This window comes from Dendrobium catenatum, unplaced genomic scaffold (assembly GCF_001605985.2).
Source record: "Dendrobium catenatum unplaced genomic scaffold, ASM160598v2 fragScaff_scaffold_1026, whole genome shotgun sequence".
Taxonomy (NCBI): Eukaryota; Viridiplantae; Streptophyta; class Magnoliopsida; order Asparagales; family Orchidaceae; genus Dendrobium; species Dendrobium catenatum.
In genome coordinates this window covers 13,268-35,156 of record NW_021319488.1, presented here as the reverse complement: position 1 = coordinate 35,156, position 21,889 = coordinate 13,268, and the positions used below count along the sequence as shown (strand labels likewise).

The 21,889-nt window shown below is 33.0% G+C and overlaps 1 protein-coding gene across 3 annotated transcripts in view; it reads right to left on the bottom strand.

The window, feature by feature from the left end:
* LOC110092574 (probable homogentisate phytyltransferase 1, chloroplastic) overlaps window positions 1-18,745 on the bottom strand; it is a 38,797-nt gene extending 20,052 nt beyond the window's left edge. For 2 of the 3 annotated variants that reach the window (XM_028698003.1, XM_020817184.2), the window contains exons 1-8: window positions 18,376-18,743; window positions 12,312-12,583; window positions 12,094-12,177; window positions 11,953-12,027; window positions 11,603-11,686; window positions 6,329-6,418; window positions 2,065-2,166; window positions 1,794-1,889 (exon numbers count right to left, since the gene is read on the bottom strand). In XM_028698003.1, coding sequence (XP_028553836.1) covers window positions 1,794-1,889; window positions 2,065-2,166; window positions 6,329-6,418; window positions 11,603-11,686; window positions 11,953-12,027; window positions 12,094-12,177; window positions 12,312-12,583; window positions 18,376-18,451 — 879 coding nt within the window. In that variant the 5' untranslated portion in view covers window positions 18,452-18,743. Of the gene's footprint in view, window positions 1-1,793; window positions 1,890-2,064; window positions 2,167-6,328; window positions 6,419-11,602; window positions 11,687-11,952; window positions 12,028-12,093; window positions 12,178-12,311; window positions 12,584-18,375 lie in introns of all 3 variants that reach the window. The other variant, XM_020817185.2, reaches the window with a different exon arrangement.
* Window positions 18,746-21,889: the final 3,144 nt, after the last annotated feature.

Genomic DNA, 21,889 nt, shown 5'->3' with positions numbered 1-21,889 from the left:
ATCCATTCTCAAATAATCTCTTGCTAGTAAGGACGTGGTACGTGTCCTCTAACCGGCAGTTTCGCCGCCAAATGGCACTGCAGGTAAACGGTTATGACCCGGGGCCCTCTGAACCGAGTGGTTTTGCCGCCAAATGGCACCACAATATATCGGTTATGGCCAGAGCCAATACGCTCCTTATTGGCATCAAATTCTTGAGATATGAATCAATAGGATATGATCGATAGGGCACAAAGCCCTCTGTCAGCTAAGGTGGATTCAAATTTGTCCCCTTAGACAAACATCCAACCCAGGTCTACAAGGTATCCTTGGACGAAGCAACCCATGGCTGCTGACAAGGATCCTTCTGTCAGGTTGGGTCGACTACCTCCTCTGACTAAGTAGACCAGGGACCACGATGGCCCGGGATGACGGAACCATGGGATCTTGATCGGGCCCATCATCCATTCCCCCACCATCCGCTTTAAGTGCAAGATGGTGAAATTTCTATTTTAAATATTAAATCTTTTCAAATATCCAAATATCCAAATTCACGAATCAAAATTCATTGCTGCTACTATATGCTAGATAATACGTATTCTATACGTATCTGATTGATGACTAGCCTTAATCGAAAGTTCTCTCTCGTTATCGGGAGGGGTAATTAACTATAGGGGCTTGCGCCTATAGGAAACCAGAACTCAGATCATAAAGTCCTCGCAACATGAGGGCGAAATCTCTGGGTAGTGTCTTATCTACAAACCCATTTGCCTTCCAAAATTTACCTCGGAACTTAGTTCGTTAAAACTCCCTTGCCGAATAAGAAAAGCGAGTGGAGGCCGAGGCCGAATTTTCGGAGCCCACATAGAAGTGGCCGGGGTTTTAATTGGAGGTTAGAAGTTAGGTAATTTTTTTTACCTAAAATTTCCCCATAAAGTCGGGCTTACGACTTTCCTACGAAAGTTGCCGGATAGCGGGTCTTACAACCAAGTCCTTATAAACAAGGCTGCCCAAAGGTTTGAATTTGATTGTTTGAGTAGATAATAGTTGTTTGATACTAGATAACTGTGGTTATTTTTTTTTTAGTTGTTCTATGCTTGTAAGCTTTTTCCTACCACGGTAGTTCACTTCTTTACCTGTCTTTTCAGCACTGTTACACTACTGGGTTTTTTTTTTTACTCAGCTTTTCTTGCTTTTCAGTACTCTGTTCTACTGCAGTTGCTTAGATTTTTTTTTGGCATTCATTTAATTCATTTATGATGTACTGACTTTCCACTTGTTTGTTTGCAGGTGTTCGTAGCCAGTAGTTGCAGCTGTCAGGACTCATAGTTGCAGAGGATATAGCCCAAAGATAGTTGCAAGAACTCGTACAAGAAGGGCTTTGGAGAACTTGTAGAAGAGTTTAATTTGAGTGTGTATAGAGTTTCAATTTGTGTTGTTATATTAGAAAGTCATGTATAACCTATTGAAGCTAAGTTAGTGGTCTTAAGTGATTAAGGCATGCAACAAAGAGTAGAAGATGTGTCAATAAGTTGAGCAGATGGAATGAATGTGGAAGAATTAGGAAGGAAAAAAATATAACAGCAAAGATAACAAGTAACAAGGCTAGAAATTGCGCAAGAAAATAATTGGGGAGAATATAGCTAGAAATGTCATGTAACAACAAACAGAAAATAATGTAGGATGATACAGAAAGCCAGGCCAAAAAATTAGGGATGAAACAAAGAATGAAGATGATAAACAAGACAATAATGAAAAGATTAATAAAACCCATTATAGCATAGAATATAAAATCAAAACCTTGAGATAATTACCTTGAATAATGCGATAACAATTGAAAAGAAGGTCATAAATGCAGTTGCAAAAATCAATGGCTTCGAGAAGCTAGCTGGTCTTCTAAATACAAAGGTCTGTCAAAATTTAGAAACAGTAACATCAAGCATGAATTAGGAGGGAGAAGGTGCTTGAAATTTTGCCAGCTGAAATATACAAAAAGATACTCAGATGCATCAGTGCATAGTTGGAAAATGAACCATTTGGAATGCATTTAACAGAATTTAAAATATTAGAATGGTGGATAATAACCTGAATGTGAAGAAAAAATGCTAGTTGAACAATCACGGCACGGACAGCAAGGATGCACATGGCAGCAAGTACAGCAAATCTTTTCCATCTAAAAAATGGTAGCTGCAAAATACGAGGATCAAGTACCGTTATGCATAGATATATTTTATTCTCTGTTTTTTACATTGCATGCATGAAAGTAGACAAAAGTTCTATACATTTCAACAGGAAATATTATTTCCATAACACTAGGAATTTATTCTGCCCCATTTTTTATTCGGCATCAAAACTAGTTTAGTACAGCTGGCAAATACGCCTTTTCTGGACGGTATGTACCATCATAAGTAGTTGACAGTGGAAGGAATTAACTTCTCAAATTTAAAAAGCATATTTTGCATGGAATAGTTGGAAGAATCATGAAAATTAACTTCAAAAAAGGTGGTAAGTGAGCTTGTCTCTCATACGGTTCATTACTTCCAAGAACAATGTTAATCGAAGTAATAACATTATAATTATGCAAAAAAAATCTTACAATTTGGCCCGTACTGTTAACAAGACTTCGTCACTATGAGGAGGCATAAATTCGAATTTCATATAGCTTAATCAAAGAATATTTTTTTTATTGAAATAAATAATATGTACAAATTTTAAATATATCAAAATAAGGTGTGCAAGGAAATATGCATGTATGTAATTTAATTCTTATTTATATAATAAATTAAATTTTAACATTGCCGTTGCCATATCCCAAGTCCTGGATGAGAAAAGTGGAGGGTTGCATTAGGTAGTCGACAGCCAGCTTAAACCTTGTCGAATAATCATGACATGAATCCTTTAAAAAAGTGTGTTAATACTAGGGCGTCCCCTGAAAGCGACGCACTGTATGGCCTGAATACAATGACAAGTGTGCAAGAGCCGCTGCACTGACGCCCGGGTTCAGTATTAAATAGGCAAGGGTTCCCACATCAAGGACGGATGTGGGCAAAGAAGCTAGTCCATGAAACTAAAATTAGGATAAAAACTTGGAATATAGGCTCCCTTACAGAAAAATTAATAAAATTAATAGATATTATGATTTATAGGAAGATAAATATTATGTGCATTCAAGAAACTAAATGGGTTGGAGAGAAAGCTAAGGAGATTAATAGTTTAGGATATAAACTATGATATTCAAGTAGGAGTCGTACTAGAAATGATGTTGGTGTGATTATAGATAAGAGTTTCAAAGATAATGTTATAGAAACTAACAGAATTTGAGATGAATTATAGCTTTAAAGATTGTTAATATTATAAGTACTTATGCTTCTCAAGTAGGCTTGGATATGAGTTCAAATATTAAATTTTGGAATAACTTAGCATAATTAATATAAAATATACCTCTTGAAGAAATATTTTTTATTGGAGAATATTTAAATTGACATATTGGTAGAGAGGTAGATGATTTTAAAAGCATCTATGGTGGCCATGGGTTTGGAACGACAAATGAAGGTGGTAATACTATATTAGATTTTTCTTTATCTTATGATTTCTTAATAGCTAATACCTTATTTAAGAAAATAGATAAGCATCTTATCACTTATAAAAATGGATATAATAAAATGCAGATTGAATATTTTCTTATAAAAAAATTATATCGTTTAGATTGCAAATATTGTAAAGTTATTCCAAGTGAAAATTTATGTACTCAACATCGATTATTAGTTTTAGACTTTAAGATAAAGGAGCAAAAAATAAAAATTAAAGTAAAACGATTTTCTAGGATTATATAGGGGCATTTAAAGAATATTAACAAAAGTATTTTTGGGAGTATGATTTTAGATATAAGATTTTTTGTGCATGAGGATGTCAATATTATGGGGGAAAACGTGACCTGTGATAATAAGAATATTGCAAAAGATGTGCTTGAAGTTTCGAAGGAAAAAGTTCATAATAAAAATAGTTCGTGATGGAATCCAATTGTGCAAGAAAAGATAAAAAATAAGAAGATTTGTTATAAAAATTGTATTAGATATAAAAATTCTGATAATTGGAAAAGCTATAAAGAGGCTCGTAAGGAATCTAAGAAAGCTATTCGTGATGCAAAGAGCTTAGCTTTTAATGATTTATATAATAGATTAGATACTAAGAAGAAAGAAAGATATATGTATAAGTTAGTCAAACAAATAGATAAGAGTAGTAAGGATTTAGTTCAAGTGAAGTGTATTAAGGATGAAGATCAAAAAGTATTTTTCTTAGAAGATGATATTTAACAAAGGTGGATGAGGTATTTTGCTAAATTTTTTAATGAATAATGTGAAAATACGATTGATTTTAGTGACTTTATCATCCTAAATGAAAATAAAATTTTTTATTTTTATCGGCGTATAAATAAAACCGAGAGTTAGAGAGGCTTTAAAGAAAATAAAGTGTGAAAAAGCTGTTGGACCTTATGATATTCCATTAGAGATGTGGAAATGCTTAGGAGATGAAGGAATTTCTTGGCTTATTAAACTTTTTAATACTGTTTTGAAGACTAAAAATATGTCAGATCAGTGGAGAATGAGTGTGTTAATTCCTATTTTTAAGAATAAAGGTGATGCACAAGAGTGTGCGAATTATAGAGGAATTAAGTTGATGTGTCATACTTTAAAACTATGCGAGCGAGTTATGAAGCGTAGGTTGCGGCATGATACTTATGTTTCTCAAAATCAATTTGGATTCATGCCAGGTAGGTCAACTATGAAAGTCATACATTTATTGAGAGGTTTGTTGGAGAAATATAGACAGAATAAGGAGGATCTATATATGATATTTATTGATTTAGAGAAAGCATATGATAAAGTTTCACGAGAAGTGCTATGGAGAGTTCTTGAAAAGAAAGGAGTTAATAATGCTTACATTCAAATCATTAAAGATATGTATGCAGGAGTTATTACTTATGTTCAAACACAAGGTGATTTGACCAAGTATTTTCCTATTTCGATTGGATTACATAAAGGATCAGCCTTAAGTCCATATCTTTTTGCTTTAGTCATGGATGTTCTCACTAGACATTTGCAAGAGGATGTACCTTGGTGTATGCTTTTTGTTGTTGATAAGACTAGAGAGGGAGTTGAAGGTAAACTTGAATTATGGAGGTCAACTTTAGAATCTAAAGGTTTTCGCTTGAGTAGATCTAAAACTGAATATATGTAGTGCAATTTTAGTAGCAATAGACCTAGTGAGGGGATTGTGACTTTGGGCGATCAAGTCATTAATAGGAGTACACGTTTTAGATATCTGGATCTATTGTTCACTTGTTCAGAGTGATGGTGAAATTGATAGAGCATAATTCAAGTTGGATGGTTGAAGTGGAGGAATGCATCGGGCTTATTGTGCGATAGAAAAGTCACCCTCAAACTTAAGGAAAAATTCCATAAGATGGTGGTGAGACCTGCAATGTTTTATGGTGTCGATTAAACTAATGGTGTTTTCTTGGCACACTAAAGAAGAAGAATTTTCTTTTAAACTTATGTTCTCTACTTGTCATGCTAGGCATGCCATGAGCATGAGACTAGCATGACAAGTGATGTGTATTAAAAGGTTCTTATCCTAATTACTTATACTGGCGAAAACCTAATATGATGTTTTAATGAAATGAAATATCATGGTTTAGAAAAAATTTCCTGGGCAAAAAGGAATAAGACATTCTACAATTAATTGGGATTGTGATCAGTCATCTCAAACAAAACAACAGAATAATTTCTCAATAAACACATGTATTTAAATTTTGGCAATAGCCTAGCATGTGATTAACAAAAGGCTTCAGTTATTTATAAGGAAAAAATAATGTCTCCATCATTCCAAGCTCCATATTAATTGACCAAAAAAGAAAAAGAATATAAAAGGGTGCACCCAACATGCTCATGATTTGAACTGAGGGAGTCACACATACATACACCTAACACATTTCCCTGACGCTAAAGATAAAACGGGATATTTCATGGCATTTCTTATTGGCTCTCTTGTATTTTCACCAAATTGTTTAATGTTCGTCATCTCATACCCATATAATCTTATTTTAATATAACAGAACAGGTTGGCTAAGATTCAGCTTAACCTGATGGTTAGCATAGCCAGAAAATATTTTGGGCTATTTCCAAAATGTTAGAACAAACCACGCAGGATCTGTGTCAAAATCCCATCTCACAATTCAGCTTGATAAATGACAAGAGTATATAAATACAATAAAAGAACATTGAGACGTTTAAATAAGTTAACCAATGTCATGTCCACAAATTACTTGTGCAAAAGAATATGAACTTACATTGATAGAATATGCTGTTCCAAGAATGAAACTGACGAAAAGGGCCCAAAGTAATGGCCAAGATCCAACAACCCATCCAATGCCAAAACTCTGAAACATAAAAACCAAATATGAGCATAACTTGCAGTCCTTTCAATGTAACATATTCTGACATATAGTTAATAAAATATCATTGCAACCCTCTATAGCATAGGCATGAGTTTGTATGATGAATGTTCCAGAAAGCATGTTCACAATCGGGTATTTGATCTAGCCTTCGCAATTGTCATAGTAAGCAATACATAGTAGATGATCAAAGTTATTAAAGAAAAGTTTCAATGACCTAAAAGAAACAAAGTAAAAGAGAAACTATTGTTCAATTCAATACAGGTGACCTTAGCGAAAGGACAACTAAAATAATTATATCTTCGATCAAATATCCGTACACTAAAATGAATTAGGCGATTTCATTCACATCCTATAAAAAAGCATGCATAAAAATAACGTCTTCTTATAGCATTGAACTTCGAACCTTAAATGCTTTTAGTCAAATAAAAAGAACATTAAGTAATGCTCATGTATAAAAAACATTTAGCTTCATTAAAATCGTCATACACAGTATTAGATGCAACAAATTCGGATTAAATATGTTTAATACTTTTTTGCCCTTCGGCAACGTAGTGCTTCTATTTTTCTAATCAGTCTTCGTTTTTCCAATTAAATATTATTTGGTCTTTGAAATTAGTTACTGGGAAGTTACTGGGAAATTTCTTCAAGATCCCAAAAAGGACCAATATTGTTCTTTTACCTAAACACCCTTTCTAAGACAGAGAAGGTGAGCGGGGGAGTATGTGACTTGGTATATTAAGCACGAGAAGGATATAAAATGGAGTTTAGCTCTAAAATGTATAAATTTGTCTTCTAAAAATTAAATTCAAAAATACAGATTTTACAAACATGCCATAGTTCAATTATATGGCAATAAAAGTACAAGGAAAAGGAATAGATAAAAATCATAGCGTGCCTCTAGTCAATCAAACTTGCCATAGTTCAAGCATTTATAGATTTTACACTTTAGAGGCTAGAAAGGTAAAAGGAAGAGATCAAAATCAAAAGAAGACAATCTTTTGCCTGGGATACATCAATGAAAACATTTGACGAGCACAAATAGAAACAAGGAAAAAGTCTTTCATTGTTGTAGCAAGCAAACTCAACCAATTAGAGCCCTCTAAGCAACTCAACAATAAATAGTTCCCATTATATGTTTAAAAATAAGTAAATAAAAAAAATTACAAGCAAATATGACAATATTAAAATAATAAACTAGATTTTAAAAATGCACCTTGATAAAGAGAAAAAAAAAGATTTAAGAGGAAATGCAAGAAAGAGACATAGAGTAAGGCGAAGGAAGCATGCCTCACATCTTATCATAGGTTGGGACAGATATAAGACTTAAGAGGTTCGGTGAAGGGAAGAGAAGTGGAGATGGTGGGTGTCCAACTACTATTTCGTCCTTATAGAAGTTTAAGGGAGGGGGGAGACGAATAGGGGTTGGGAAGGGAGAAGAATGTGAAGCCGTGGTGGCTGATAAGAACCGCTTGGTATTTATAGGATTTTAAAGTGGTGATGGCCACGACCTCATGATGGAGAGAGACCCAAATGCTCACAAAGCAGCAATAAAATACTTAAAAATCATATTAATCTTTACATAGATCCTACATGCAATAGGTATTTTATTTTTTTTAGCATTAAACTCAATACAATGCTAATATCAAGACCCCAACTACATGTTTCCCTAAAATAAAAGGGAAAAAAATGACAATCAAAGAGACTGAGTTATCTATAACAAAAGTATCACTCCCTCACGAACTTTGTCCCATTTGTCATTCTCGTTCATTGTTACCTGCATCATTGCCTGCAACACCCTATGCGGACTCCCGCCTATCCATGCAAAGGCCTACCCGTTGTTGCCCATTGCCCCTTTCACTCTCAGCCTTTTTATAGTCGAGTCTTCATTCATGCCAATATGTCGCTTCTCCAATATGATCATCACACTTGATTTTCTCTCTTGACTTTCTCTCCCTCAATGGCACAAATTCTAGACACCCCATAGGACCATTGGTCCACATTTCTGCTTTTGAATTCTTATAGCAATCCATCTCCTTTCTCATTGATGTCTTCAATGGCGACCCATCTCAACCCACTTTTTATACTTCAACTTCCATTTCGTTTCCTAGGGCTTCCCTTAGCTCTTCGTCCCTTTGTCAGTGCATTGTGGCTCCATCCTTATGACCATATCTCATGCTTCATCTTCACCATTACCTCTCTATTAGTCGTTTATTGATGGTATTGCAGATATCGATGGTCCATCAACTACTTTATCAGCTTTAATTGGGATGTTGATGCTCAGCCTTCCAAACCTATTACTCCAACTCATTCTTTTGATAATGTTATCAGGCATAAGGCTTCTTTGTAGCTGAATCTTTCTGACAATTTCCTCTCATTCTTTTACCATGACTTGAATTCTATAAAGCACACCTGCTCTCATTTTTTTTAGGATGAGATTGTTGATTTAACTGTACCATATCTTTTTTTTTTTTAATTTTTTTTTAACTGTACCATTTCTTACACTTCGGTTGAGTAAATTTTCATTGTCACCTAAGTTCGAAGATTATTTATATCTTCATGTTTGATTTAAGTTAGATAACTAATTTTTCCATTGTACTTTTTGATTGTAATTTCGTGCTTATCATGCTATCTTTAAAAGCAAACTTTTCAAGAATTTTCTTCCGTTGTTCATACTATAAGAATGGTCTCCTGATACATATTTTAAAGTGATTCCACAGTTTGAAACTTCTAAATAGCCTCCTTTTACCCCAGTACGGGTTGTTTCCCTTCATATTTGGGTCCAAAATATCATTCAATATAAATTATACTCCTTGGATTCAATCATTGGCAAACCAATATAAGTGAATGTTGCTAACACAAGGCCCCCCCCCATCTATCTATAAATTATGTTCTTGTTGAAATAAGCACTTCTACTCTTTTGGATAGGGAGATATGGATTGAAACTTCTTCACATGGTTATTAGCAAAAAAGTAAAATTTGAGGGTTTGCCATCATATTGTCAATCTTGCAAAATATTCAGGCATAATTACGCTTATTGCCTCAAGGCTCGCACAAAATTAAGAAATTCCTTCTCAAAGGGCCCTATTATCCAAGATAGCTACATTGATCATGATATAGACATACTAGGAGGTGTAGTATATATTAATAGTCAAATTAAACCTGTCAACTTGTTAAAGATCTTCCATCAGCCTTTCCCCAAGAATATTCTCATGAGTTGGAAACCATTCAAGATTCCTCTTTTGTGATGGTGCCTTTCCTAACTATTGTTGGTTTGTTGGATTTTAGTATCACCCCTATTCTCCATCTCTAGTATCATTAAATATTGTTGTCAAGCATACTTGATACTTCTACCTTGTTTAGGAGAGCTATATGTCAGCTTTTTGAGGATACCTCAGTTACTCCTACTCTCATTTTTCCATGCAACGTTATAATTGTGTTCCCCTATGCTACTCATGATTATTCAGCTGTAGATGTTGTTGATTATTCAATCTTTTTTCATTCTCAAGGCTACATCAAAAGTTTGTCTGATTTAGTAGATAAAATATTTCAACTTATGCTTTTCGGAATTTTATTGCATTCTTTCGAATTTACTAAGATTTCAAGATGGATGCAATAAATATTCTGATGACTTTGGAATTCTTAACTTTGCAGGTGTTTGAATGTGGGCCTCCTTCTCTCTCCTTGGATAGATATTACAAGCTCAACTTTCAAATTATCTTGGTCCAATGTATTTTATTGCTTTGATTTTTTTACAGGCAATTTTTTGGTAACCACTAATTATGTAAGCATTTCTACGACAACTGATACAATTTTGTCGAATAAAAAAAAAAGGTAAAATTGGTGAGTTTGTAGAAAATGAGGAATAAATTACAATAAGGCAAGAAAATAAAAGGGGAAGATATTTGGCCCATTAAACTTCTACATAAAAATCACAAGAAACTCCCAAATTACAACATACTAATATTAAAAATAAATAAAGTTGCAATAATTCGAACACTGAAGAAAACAATATTGAATGCAATGAAGCAAGCAATACATAAAACATTCAAAATATGCTATTGCATAACTTAAAATATAGTTTAGGAATCATAAAAATTGTATATATTGATAAAAGGATGCACAAGAAGCATCAATGGACAACACTATGCTAAAACTATAACAACAACAAGCATTTATCCCACTCTGTGCGTTCGACTACATGAATCCTTATTCTCCATTATGTCCTATTAAGAGTCAAAGTCTCATTTAAATATAATAAAAATTATTATTTTTAATATTTTATAATCAAGACTTTTTGGTCTGCCTCTATCTTTCTTAACATAGGCTAATCATAATACATATAATCTCCAAACAGAATTATCGGAAGGCCGACAAAACAACACTTTACTAATGCCAAAAAGTATAGGCCAAGCTCAAATAGTACTTTTAAATCATTTCCACAAAAACTTGTTAAAAACATAGATATTTTAGTCAACAAATTCATAAAAAAGGATTAGGATACTCATCATTAAACTTGTAATTTTAACTTCTCAGAACAAGATTAACTATTAAGAGAAGAGACCTTGCTTTGAATAAAGCTTTATTTACACGTCTACAAAAAAGGCCATTTAAAAGTGGTTTGCAAAGCCATAACAAACAAATCTAATATCTATTGGCATCATGAGCATCAAAGCACGGCATTTCGGCACACAGAGGAGACTAAATCATAACAGACATGCTTCATTAGATATTTTCTCCGGTTGCACCCCTAAAGCCAAAAAATTCTTTCACAATCAAGAAAGCATTCGTGAAATATTTTCGAAATTGCATAACCATTTTTTAAACTTTTAGGGCTTGTACCATTTACTTTTAACATAACTCTTTTCTAGTCTTGTTAATTAGAATATGCCATAGCCAGGAAGACAAGATAAGAAACAAGCTTTCAGTTATAATCACATTAACATAGATGAGGTAAGAAAGTGAAAACATGATAATCGGTATTACTGTGATCTTTTTGAAGGGGGAAATAAAGGTTAAAAAATAAAATGCATCATCCCATACTTCATTCAAACACTGATAAAATGCACATGAAGTTATATGAAACCAAGGAAAATGCTACTATATAAAAATGATACGCGTTAGAATAAGATTTCAGAAAAGGCTAGCATTTTCAATTATCTAAGTTACCATAATAGCAAAAACAGAAACAATTGCAGCGCCAGTTCTGAAAGAGTACTCCCCAGAAGCGAGTGGGAGAGTTGGCTTGTTAACCTAAGGAAAAATGAGGTATCAGATTTCACTAATCAGTGTGTCAGAATTTATATCAAACACAAAGAAGATCATTATCAAGCACCATTCTAGATCACCCAACTGCCAATTGTTAACTATATGGTGACACATGAAAAATTAGGATTTCCTGTTAAAAAAATTGTATACCTTATCGGATTGCATCTAATTAGTGTTTTAAACAAGCATGCACAAACCCACACAGGTGAAACGAGGAAAAGAAAAAGATAAAGGAGCGTTCAGGGGGATACCTTATCTATTTCTATGTCAAATAACTGATTTAGTCCAACAATATAAATGTTCATGAATAGCGCAGAAATCAATGCCTGTAGATTATTTAATTTCAATAAGTCAAACAATGTATTAATCACAAAAAATATTAATATTTCTACCTGTAAAAGCCCAGTAAAAAAAGGTTGAGAAAAGTCGGCAAATTTCTCAATGGACAGGACAGAAACTGAGACGATGCTCAATGCCTGCATTAACATGAACATTTTTATTTTAGTGAAAAAATAAAATAATCAAGACCACTCACATTGCAGAATAAGTTTTCCGTGCTGATGCATGCCTAAAGCCAATAAGATACTAAAGTATCGCGGGTTGACTTAACTGTGCCTATGACAGTGTGGGGACGTGAAAATCGGTAGAAAACATTCAAGGATGACAGTAGTATATTCCATAATTTCATAAAAGTATATGCTTCAGGTTCTGGTTCTAAAGAGTGCTCTGACGTGGCATTTAGATGTCTCCAACCATTAGAACGGGTAAATCTTTCAATTCTCAACCCCATATGTTTATTTGTATGGCAACCTGCAACCGTTTCCTTCCAGGATTTATCTATAGTATTACATTTTTTATGATATTGAAGCTGTGAACAGAAACCTGTCAATTAAACAAAGATAAGTATCATTTGCATACATAAAAATATATACCTGTTGTATGAAATCATTACACAAATAAAGATGTAATTCCACAGTTAATTGACAAAAAAGATCAACCACAAAGCTAAGATAGCAAATAAGTCAAACATGAGTGAGTTTAGCTCTTGTTTAGTTCAGTTCATCAACAATCGAACCAAACACAAACAAAACTAAAGTTCAATAAGGTCAAAAAATCATGTTCAAGCACAACGCTTTACTATCAATCCAATTACAAGCTTAACACAAACAATAAAACAAGAAAATGAACATCAAATGCATAAAAAATATCATGATAATCACATATTTTAAGCTTCATAGAACTTAAGGCGCATATATATATATATATATATATATATATATATATATCGTTTCTTGAGTAAATATGCATAAAAGTTCCTTTCAGACCAAATGCCCTCAGTCTAGATCAAGGACTACTTTTTTAAAGTTCGTTGCAACCAAATTTAATTCGAATAACATTCAAATAAGATTCGATCAAAGTTGAGATCATATGCAATAAAAATTCATTCCATGATTGAACCATAATCGAATATTAAATATTTTTTATAGAAAAAAATTTGGCATGAATGAAGTAACCATTTTTTGAAGTAATAGTTATATTAAATTTTATAGTAACTATTTATGTTAATTACTTGTTAGCTTATGTTGAACTTATTAGCCTGGCTTCTTTCTTCAGTATTAAGATCTTCCTCTTATAATTTGTATGGTATAAGTTTATTGTCTTCTTCCACAAGTTATTCATCATCTGACGACACATCATTGCAAACTAATGAATTTTTATCTTCCTCGAAAGTGGCCTTAATCAAATGTTCAAATTTTAATATCTTGTTCTACATAATGTAAACTAAAAAGTTCATCCTTATGGCTTTCAAATAATTTCTCCTTTTGGCATTAAATTGGTTATATGTAATCCAATTTTGTTCATAACTTGATGACAAGCATATAAGATCTAGTAGTTTTCTAACAACTCATTGTAATTCTAGAGCGTCGTCACCAAATTAAATCCACCATTCAACTGCTTTTAAAAACACAATTAACACAGTATATAAATTTGGTGGAACTTGGACAATATATATTAAAATTGCATGGAGAAAGTTTTATTATTGTATCTTCGGCTTGTTGTAATTCAAATAAACCATCTTTAATTTTGAATGCAACAAGTTGAGATTTGCCTCCACATCAATGATCAATAAGTCCATAGAGTGTTACAAACTAAATTTGATCTATGGATTAATTAAATTGTTTTCCACATATTGATATTAAGAAATAATATAATATCATGTGACATGCAAATGATGATGAAGTTAAAACACCTACTTCTCATCAATTAATTCCTAAATTTTCTTGTACTTGGACTCCTCTCCTCCTATGTTTTGTGTTATCGGCTCCTTTCCCTCATCCATGGCAATATAAATGAAACTCATAGCATACTTTTTCTCCACGTCAATCATTCTTAAAATATGAACCAAGGTTTACTTGTTATTATAGCAAAAGTCACACGTAATCAAAACCTGCCACTCAAAATAATTTTCATGACTTGTTTGCCTGTGCTTTCTTAGTCCAAACACAATTTAGCCATTGTGTGGTGTGGAGGTGAAAACAACCTCAGAAGATTGGCTTGCTTCCAAAAAGCTTTGTAAATTCAAATATATCATAACAAACCTAGTAGTTATAGGTATTAAGAGTTCTTTTTTAGAGAACTTTATCAAAGCCAATGTTACCCAACTATGATTGTAGATGAACTATCTTTGCCTATAGGTTTATTAGCCTAAACACAATTTAACCATTGTGTGGAGGTGAACATAACCTCCAAAGGTTAGCTTACTTCCAAGATGTTTTGTAAACTCAAGCATGTTGTAGCAATCTGATAGCTATAGGTCGTAAGAGTTATTACAAAGAAATTTTCCTCATCAAAATTAACAGTTAACAATAACTATAGATGCACTTGCTAATCTTCTTTGCTTTGGTCATGGTGTTCTTGTGCCAAAGAAACTTTCCAAGTTTTTCAAATTAAATCTATGCAATTTATCACACATGAGTCCAATCCATATGTTTTCTCTTCTCCATCATCGTATTTCCTGCCACCTGTAAGTACTAGTATTGTCAGTAATAACTTGAACCACTAAATACTCTCTAATCTCATCTATGACTATATCATAAGTCCAAAATATACTCTAAATCATTCACCTAATCTAATGCTTCGACAATCATCAAAAATCATATCAAATGAATAATTACTTAGAATATTGATCAAGGTCCTATTTTAATATCAGACTAACTATCATAAATGATTATAACTCCAAGTAGTGTCCAAGTTTTATTCATCTCCCTAATTACTTTGATATTATTCAGTTCCTCCTTCAATATTCAAGTCATAAGCTCAAACATGGACAAATGTTTAAGGCATCAACCATAGTAACCTATATAATGAATCATGCTAACATAAGATGAGGCAGTTGCCAAATTAAGTGAAATTGTATTTTTGTAAAAGAATCTTCAAGTTTCCAGATGAGTCTCGCTTGCATTTTGAGGAGACATTAAATGGGCTACCCTCGCACCATCATCCTTGTCATCCTCAACCTTCATTATAAATTGGTTCATAGGTTCTCTTGCACCTTTATTTGACATTTGTGGCGAGGAGGATGAGAAATATTTGCTACTAGGCCCACTACCATAATAAGAACTGCTATCCACTTTGTCATCAAATCGTCGTATCAAATGCTTCAACATGGTCTCCTTGTTCATTTAAGCATGAATCTCCTCTTTCATCTCCTTGAGCATTTTGATATACAATGCAATATTCTTATGAGAACTAGAAAGATGTTTTTTTACCTTTGACAACTTTATCACAGGAGTTAATTTCAAATAGATAAATGTCTTCTCACTCCCTCTAATTTGCACTTGCACACTATGTTTTCATGCCAGGTCTTTTCCATTTCACATTGAGCATTTGCTCATTAACTCTAATAATTTTAGAAAACCACAAAATAAAAATTATAAATTACAAAAGATATTACAAAATGCAAATGTTCCAAAAAAAAAGGAACCCTAAAGAAAGAAAGAAAGAAAAAAACTTTAAGTTTAAGAAAAAAAAAGATCTTTTATTACTAGCAAGAATAGCAAATATTGGGTATAGTTAATAAGTAACCAAGGGCTTTAGAAGGAGAAACTCAAGTTAAAAGGAGCTTTGACGTAATTAAATAATTAAAATGGGTTTAAATTATATATTTAATATTATTTTTTTTCTTTTTTAAATCAATGTAACCCTAATACTTGAGGCATATGCTTCTACCTTATTGCATAGAATATTCCTTAAGAACTGGATGCCGAGGTTACCAGCATCATGAAGGCAAAGGTTACAACCATTATGGAGGCCAATGACTTATCAACTTGATCAATTAATTTTTTTTAGATACTCTTATCACTTATAAGCAAAAATCTAAGACAAAAGAATGGCGATGGCTCAACAAAGAAGAAGATGAAAGCCATTGTGCTCAAAGCCATGCGCTCAAAGCAAGAAATTCTAAAGAAAGCTAAATGACAAAAAGGGTGATGATGAAGTTGCCCTGATAACAAGGAAATTCAATTTGTTCCTAAAGTTAACAAAGCAATCAAGAAGATGTCAAAAGAAAAAGGTAAGAATAATTCAAATAATGATAAATATAAGGATAATATGTTTTTACTCAATGTTTAAAACCAAGACCCACTCAATGGTAGTGTCCAAACATCAATGAAGGCTAGAAGGAAAGAAGAATTAAAAAGCTTTTTTTAGGTAAATTTAGATTTGGAATTATCCTCAAGCGAATCAAAAAATGAAGAAATAAATTTATGCATGATGGTAATATAAGAATTTGAAGAAGAAAGCATCGGATAGATAATTGAGAAGAATTAGAAAGCAATGTAAGAAACTGAACGATAGTTTTATGAATTTTAAAGGAAATATGCTAGCTTATAGAAAGAATACTGTACCTTAGAAAAGTGTTTCACAAATGCTAAAGTAGAGTTGGATTCCATTAATGAAAAGAATCGACATAAGGTTGAAACATGAAAGAGAACAATCCTTTTAAAAGCAAAACTGAATTTAAAATTTCACATGCTAAATCTTCACAGTGAACACACAGAAAGCATGGTAGAAAACACTTTACACTACCTAGAAAACATGCTAAATCTGTTGTTGTTGTTTGTTGTTGTTGTACCTAGAAAACACTTTGAACATGCTAAATCTGTTGAATTTTAGAAAGAATTTGAACGTATCTCATATATGATCCATGATCATAAGAACAAACACCCAAGATAAAAATTTTATTAAATAACTGAAATGTAACATCAATATTGACAACAAGCTAGAAATTAACAATGGCTAGGACAAATTTTATGGCATGAATTATCTTATTAGCATTTATAAATACCCATAAGAACCATTATAAATCATAACAAGCAGTCTTAAGCTCATTTGCATGCTTCCTACACTCAAAATCATTCCTCTCTCTCAAAGCTATAGGTTTCCACTTGTAAATTTCCTTTGAAAACTTCATGAGCTAAGTAAATTTGAAACTAGAATCACAAAGTCTTCCATTAATTCATCATGAACCAACGACATGTGCTAGGAGAGGGTTTTTTCTCGACTAGAAGAGGAAGCTTTCGTTTCTCCACTCATTGTAGAGTACTCTTGTAAAGAGGTTTCTTGTCTGTGTTTTGCAAAAGAGTGGATTAATGAAACATTTGAGGAGAAGATTCCAAAGAGTGGACATCGGTCGGTTAGTGATAAACCACTATGAATCAATCATTGTCAATCTTTTGATTTTTGCAATTTAATTTCTTGTCATTATTCTCTCTTGTCTATAGCTACAAATATTATTTATTCAGATTCCTTATAACACACACACCCACTGCAAGGGATTTACAAGACAGTGCTCCCCAATTTTAACCCAAATCCTGCCAACTAATAAATGAGCTTATAAATCTTGTTCAGGGCCCACTCATTTACTTAATGAAGAAGCTGAACTCCAGAAAATCATTAGAGCCAAACAAAAGAAATTTTTTAACATCAAGCTGAATTGACAGCTATAGGAAAAGCATTCAAGAAACCGTTCAGGCACCACAGCATTCCATCACTATGGCAAAAAAAATCAACATAATCTTAATGACATTAAAGTTTTTAATACAAGTGATCAAGGATATTTTTCAAAGAAATAAAGCAAGACACGGTGGAAGATCAATTATGGAACTTAAGCATCAAAAACAAACTAACAGAGTAATTAAGTCTAAGCATGCTTTAATCTGACTAAATAGCTTTCTGAATGGTGTAGTCGAATTCCCACACAATAGAGGAAAGGTGGAAACTGCATGTCGTGTATTTATCAAAAGAAAATTTGTAAAGATAAGAGGAAGGTGAATTATAAGCCATAACTTCAATAACTACTTTGTTTCATTGAAACCATCTTTTAAAAAGCAACAGCAAGGAAATGGAATTTCTTAGTCGGAACTAAGAATGCTTGCTATTATCTGATACTGCTAATGCAACAATAAAGCTGAAACAACAAAAACCCTAGCAAAGAATCGCGGATTAAGTTAAGTTCAATTTTTTCTATAACAATATCACGCCCAGGTTTCAACTTTTCCAATCGATCACTGCACGGAATAACACATTACTGGCAATTTTCTACATCCTCCCTATAATGGAAAAGAAGGACGAAATAGCTGCATTCCTGAGCTCACAGAGCTCCGTAGACGCACCTCTCGACGAGGCAGTGGGGGATAATAGGCGGAGTTGCGGGGACAGAGGACGAAGGAGGAGAGAGTCTACCGCCATCTTTGCAATTTAGATCTTACCAGCCGTAATCTAAACTTCTCCTGCGCGAGTGAGAGCGAGTTTCATAAGGAAGAAATGGAGTTCCTTACACGTCTAAAAACGATTGAACGGTCAAAAAATGGTTTGCATCATCACTTCAGCAATTTATGATCTCAGTTTTGAGACATTTCTCTTTCGATTCGACAGCTGCATCCGATAAAAACAAGGCTAAAGCGGTGCTCCAGTACATAAATCTTCTCCACAAGAACGTGGGTAGTTGCTGCAATCTCAGTGTCCACACCGAGGATGGAATGGGTTACACGGGATATTGGCCCATCCATTAAACTGACCGTTTTTTTTTTTAACTTTCGTCAAAACAATTAATAATCACATGCTGTTTAGTTTTGTTTGACTAAAAAAATAATAATCATCCACAATGGAATGTCAAATAAAATAAAAGAAATATATTATATTTAAAATTATTTGAATTAATATAAAATCAAAATAGATAATTTTTTAGGTAAACATCATCGTAGCTATATCCCAAGTCCTAAATGAGAAAAATAAAGAGTTCTATTAAGAAGTCGACGACTAGCATAAAATTTATCGAATAATTATAAAATAATTTTTTTAATACATTGTGTTAATGGTAGGATGTTTCCTAAAAGTAACTCAATTTAATTAATAGATATTATGATTTATAAAAAAGATAACTATTATATGCATTCAGGAAATTATATGGGTTGGAGAGAAAGCTGATGTTGTTGATAGTTTAAGATTTAAACTATGTTATTCAGTTATGAGTTGTACTATAAATAGTACATGTGTGATTATAAATAAGAGTTTAAAGGATAATATTATAGAAATGAATAGAATTAGATATTTAACTATAGTCTTAATTATTATTGTTAATACTAAGATTATTAATATTATATATGTTTATGCTTTTCAAATTGATTTGGATATATGTTCAAAATTAAAATTTTAGAATAATTTTTAAAAATTAAAATTTAAAACATACATCTTAAAAAAAAATTATTGGAAAATATTTAAATGGACATGTTATTAAAGGAGTAGAAGATTTTAAAAAAATTCATCATAGCTATGAGTTTGGAGTGACTAATAAAGATAATAAGACCGTATTAAATTTTGCTCTAACTTATAAATTTGTAATTACTAATATCTTATTTAAAAAAATATATGAGCATCTCATCATTTATAAGAATAAATATAATAAAACTCAAATTGATTATTTTCTTATAAAAAATATATCGTTTAGATTGTAAAGTCATTTTGAATGAAAGTTTATATATCCAGCATCACTCATTAGTTTTAAACTTTAAGATAAATTAAAATAATATTAAAAAAAGTGAAATATTATTTAAATATTAGATGAATTCATTTAAAGAATACTAACAAAAAATTTTTTGAGAGTAAGATTCAATAGCTTAAAATTTTAAGCGTGTATGAAAAAGCTAATATTATATGAAAAAAAAAAATTGTTAGTGATATTAAGAATGTTTCAAATGATATGCTTGGAATTAGGGGTGTCAATATTTGACACGACACGAAAACCCATCATGTACAGGAGAAGAAGAGGCCGCACCCGCAAAAATAACCTCTTTAATTTCAATATCAGTAACAGGAGCTAACATGCCTTCCACAAGATTAACAGGAATAGTGGAACCAGAAGGAATGGAACTCCAATTGAGATTATTGGAATTGGGAGGATTAAACAGCCCTTGAAAGTGATTAACCAAGGCATTGGCTACTGAACTTGGGGTGTTAAAATGACCTTCAGGAGTAGAAATCTTCCTGATCTGATTGATATTACCTTTATTCTTGATCCTGGCATAAAGAAATCCCAAGTCATCTTCACCGTTTGAAAGCCATTTAGCTTTAGCCCTTTGCACAATCCAAGAAGCCCAAGCACTCTGATAAAAAGTCAAAGAAGAGTTAATAGTATTAAGAGAACTATTGAGAATTTGATCAAATGGATTCATATGAATCATCTCCAGACAATTTTTTTAATTAAGCCTCATAACCACAATTCTCTCTTTAAGGAAAGAAGAATTGGTCCACTTTTTTTGTTTCAGGAAGAATTTAAGACTTTTCAACTTGTAGTAAAGATTTGCAATAGGGCTAGCTTCGGAGTGCTTGGCAAAAGCAGAAATAACCCCATCCCAAAAACCATCCATATTGACCATAGTTTTTGAATAAAAACCTCCCACCATCAGGCATAGGAGTACCCGAGCAAAGGACCAAGGGGGTGTGATCAGAACAACCAGGGGTTCCACTTCATAAAAGGAGGAGGGGTAAGTTTCCAACCAAGAGTAATTGATAAGCATTCTATCCAATTTAATATGAGTCGGGTCATTAGCTCTTTGATTGAACCAAGTGAAATTCAGCCCAGTCGAAGCCAGCTCAAGAGATCTAGTATCAAAAATCCAAATGTTCATTTATTTAAATTGGGAATGGTGGGGTTGAATCCCACCTAATTTCTCCTTGGAATTTTTAAAACAGTTAAAATCTCCCATAATGATCCATGGGGTAGAGATATTATTAGCTAAGGTAGCTAACTGGTTTCACAGAGCGTTTCTTTCAGAATGGGAATTAGCAGCATAGATCACAATAAGGAAGAATTGGGAATTGGCATTGAAATACAAGGTGCCATGAATAAGTTGGGAAGAGGTTATAATAGGCTTAAAAGTAACATTATTTTCATTCCATTTCAACCATATTCTCTCGGGAATATAGGAGCAGAGATTGTTACAGCTCATTTCATTCAAAAAAATATAGTGGGAGAGGGAAAACCAAGGGTCGGATTGAGCATGAGGAGAGATTTTAGCCTCAAGAATACAAAGCAACTCAAGACGGTGTACAGTAATCAAATTTTTATAGGCAAACATTTGTTAGGACTGTTAAAGCCCTGAATATTCCAGCATCCCAAAGGGGAAAGGTCAATTGGATTTGGAAGAGGTTTGTGCTTGTTTGGAGCTTTTAGACCTTGGGGGCTTTGAGTTGTGAGTATTGGCCTATTTTTTGTATCCCAGAGGGTCTTCCTGATTCTGTGAAGGGATGCTTAAAGAAGTATCACAAATTTCCAATAAATCTGGAGGTTCTTCAGGTTGGAGGATGGCAAATTTATTGGGAGAAGTTGTTGTGGTGAGGGGTTGGTGGATCCAGGGAGGTGGTGCTTAGTTGGTATGGGATTTTGGAGAAGATTGAAAATTATCTGGATGGGAATGAGTGGCTTTAGTTATAAGGGGTGGTTCATTAGGAGGGTGGTTAGCTGTGGGAGAGTTTAGATTAGGAATGGGGCCCGCTTGGTTAATAACATCAAGAGGAGGGGGAATAGGAGCAGAAGCGAGACTTTTGAGGTCCAGAACATGGACGGGATCACAAAGGTTTCCATCAGAAATAGGCTCATTACAGGGGAGAAGGTTATTAGGAGATGGA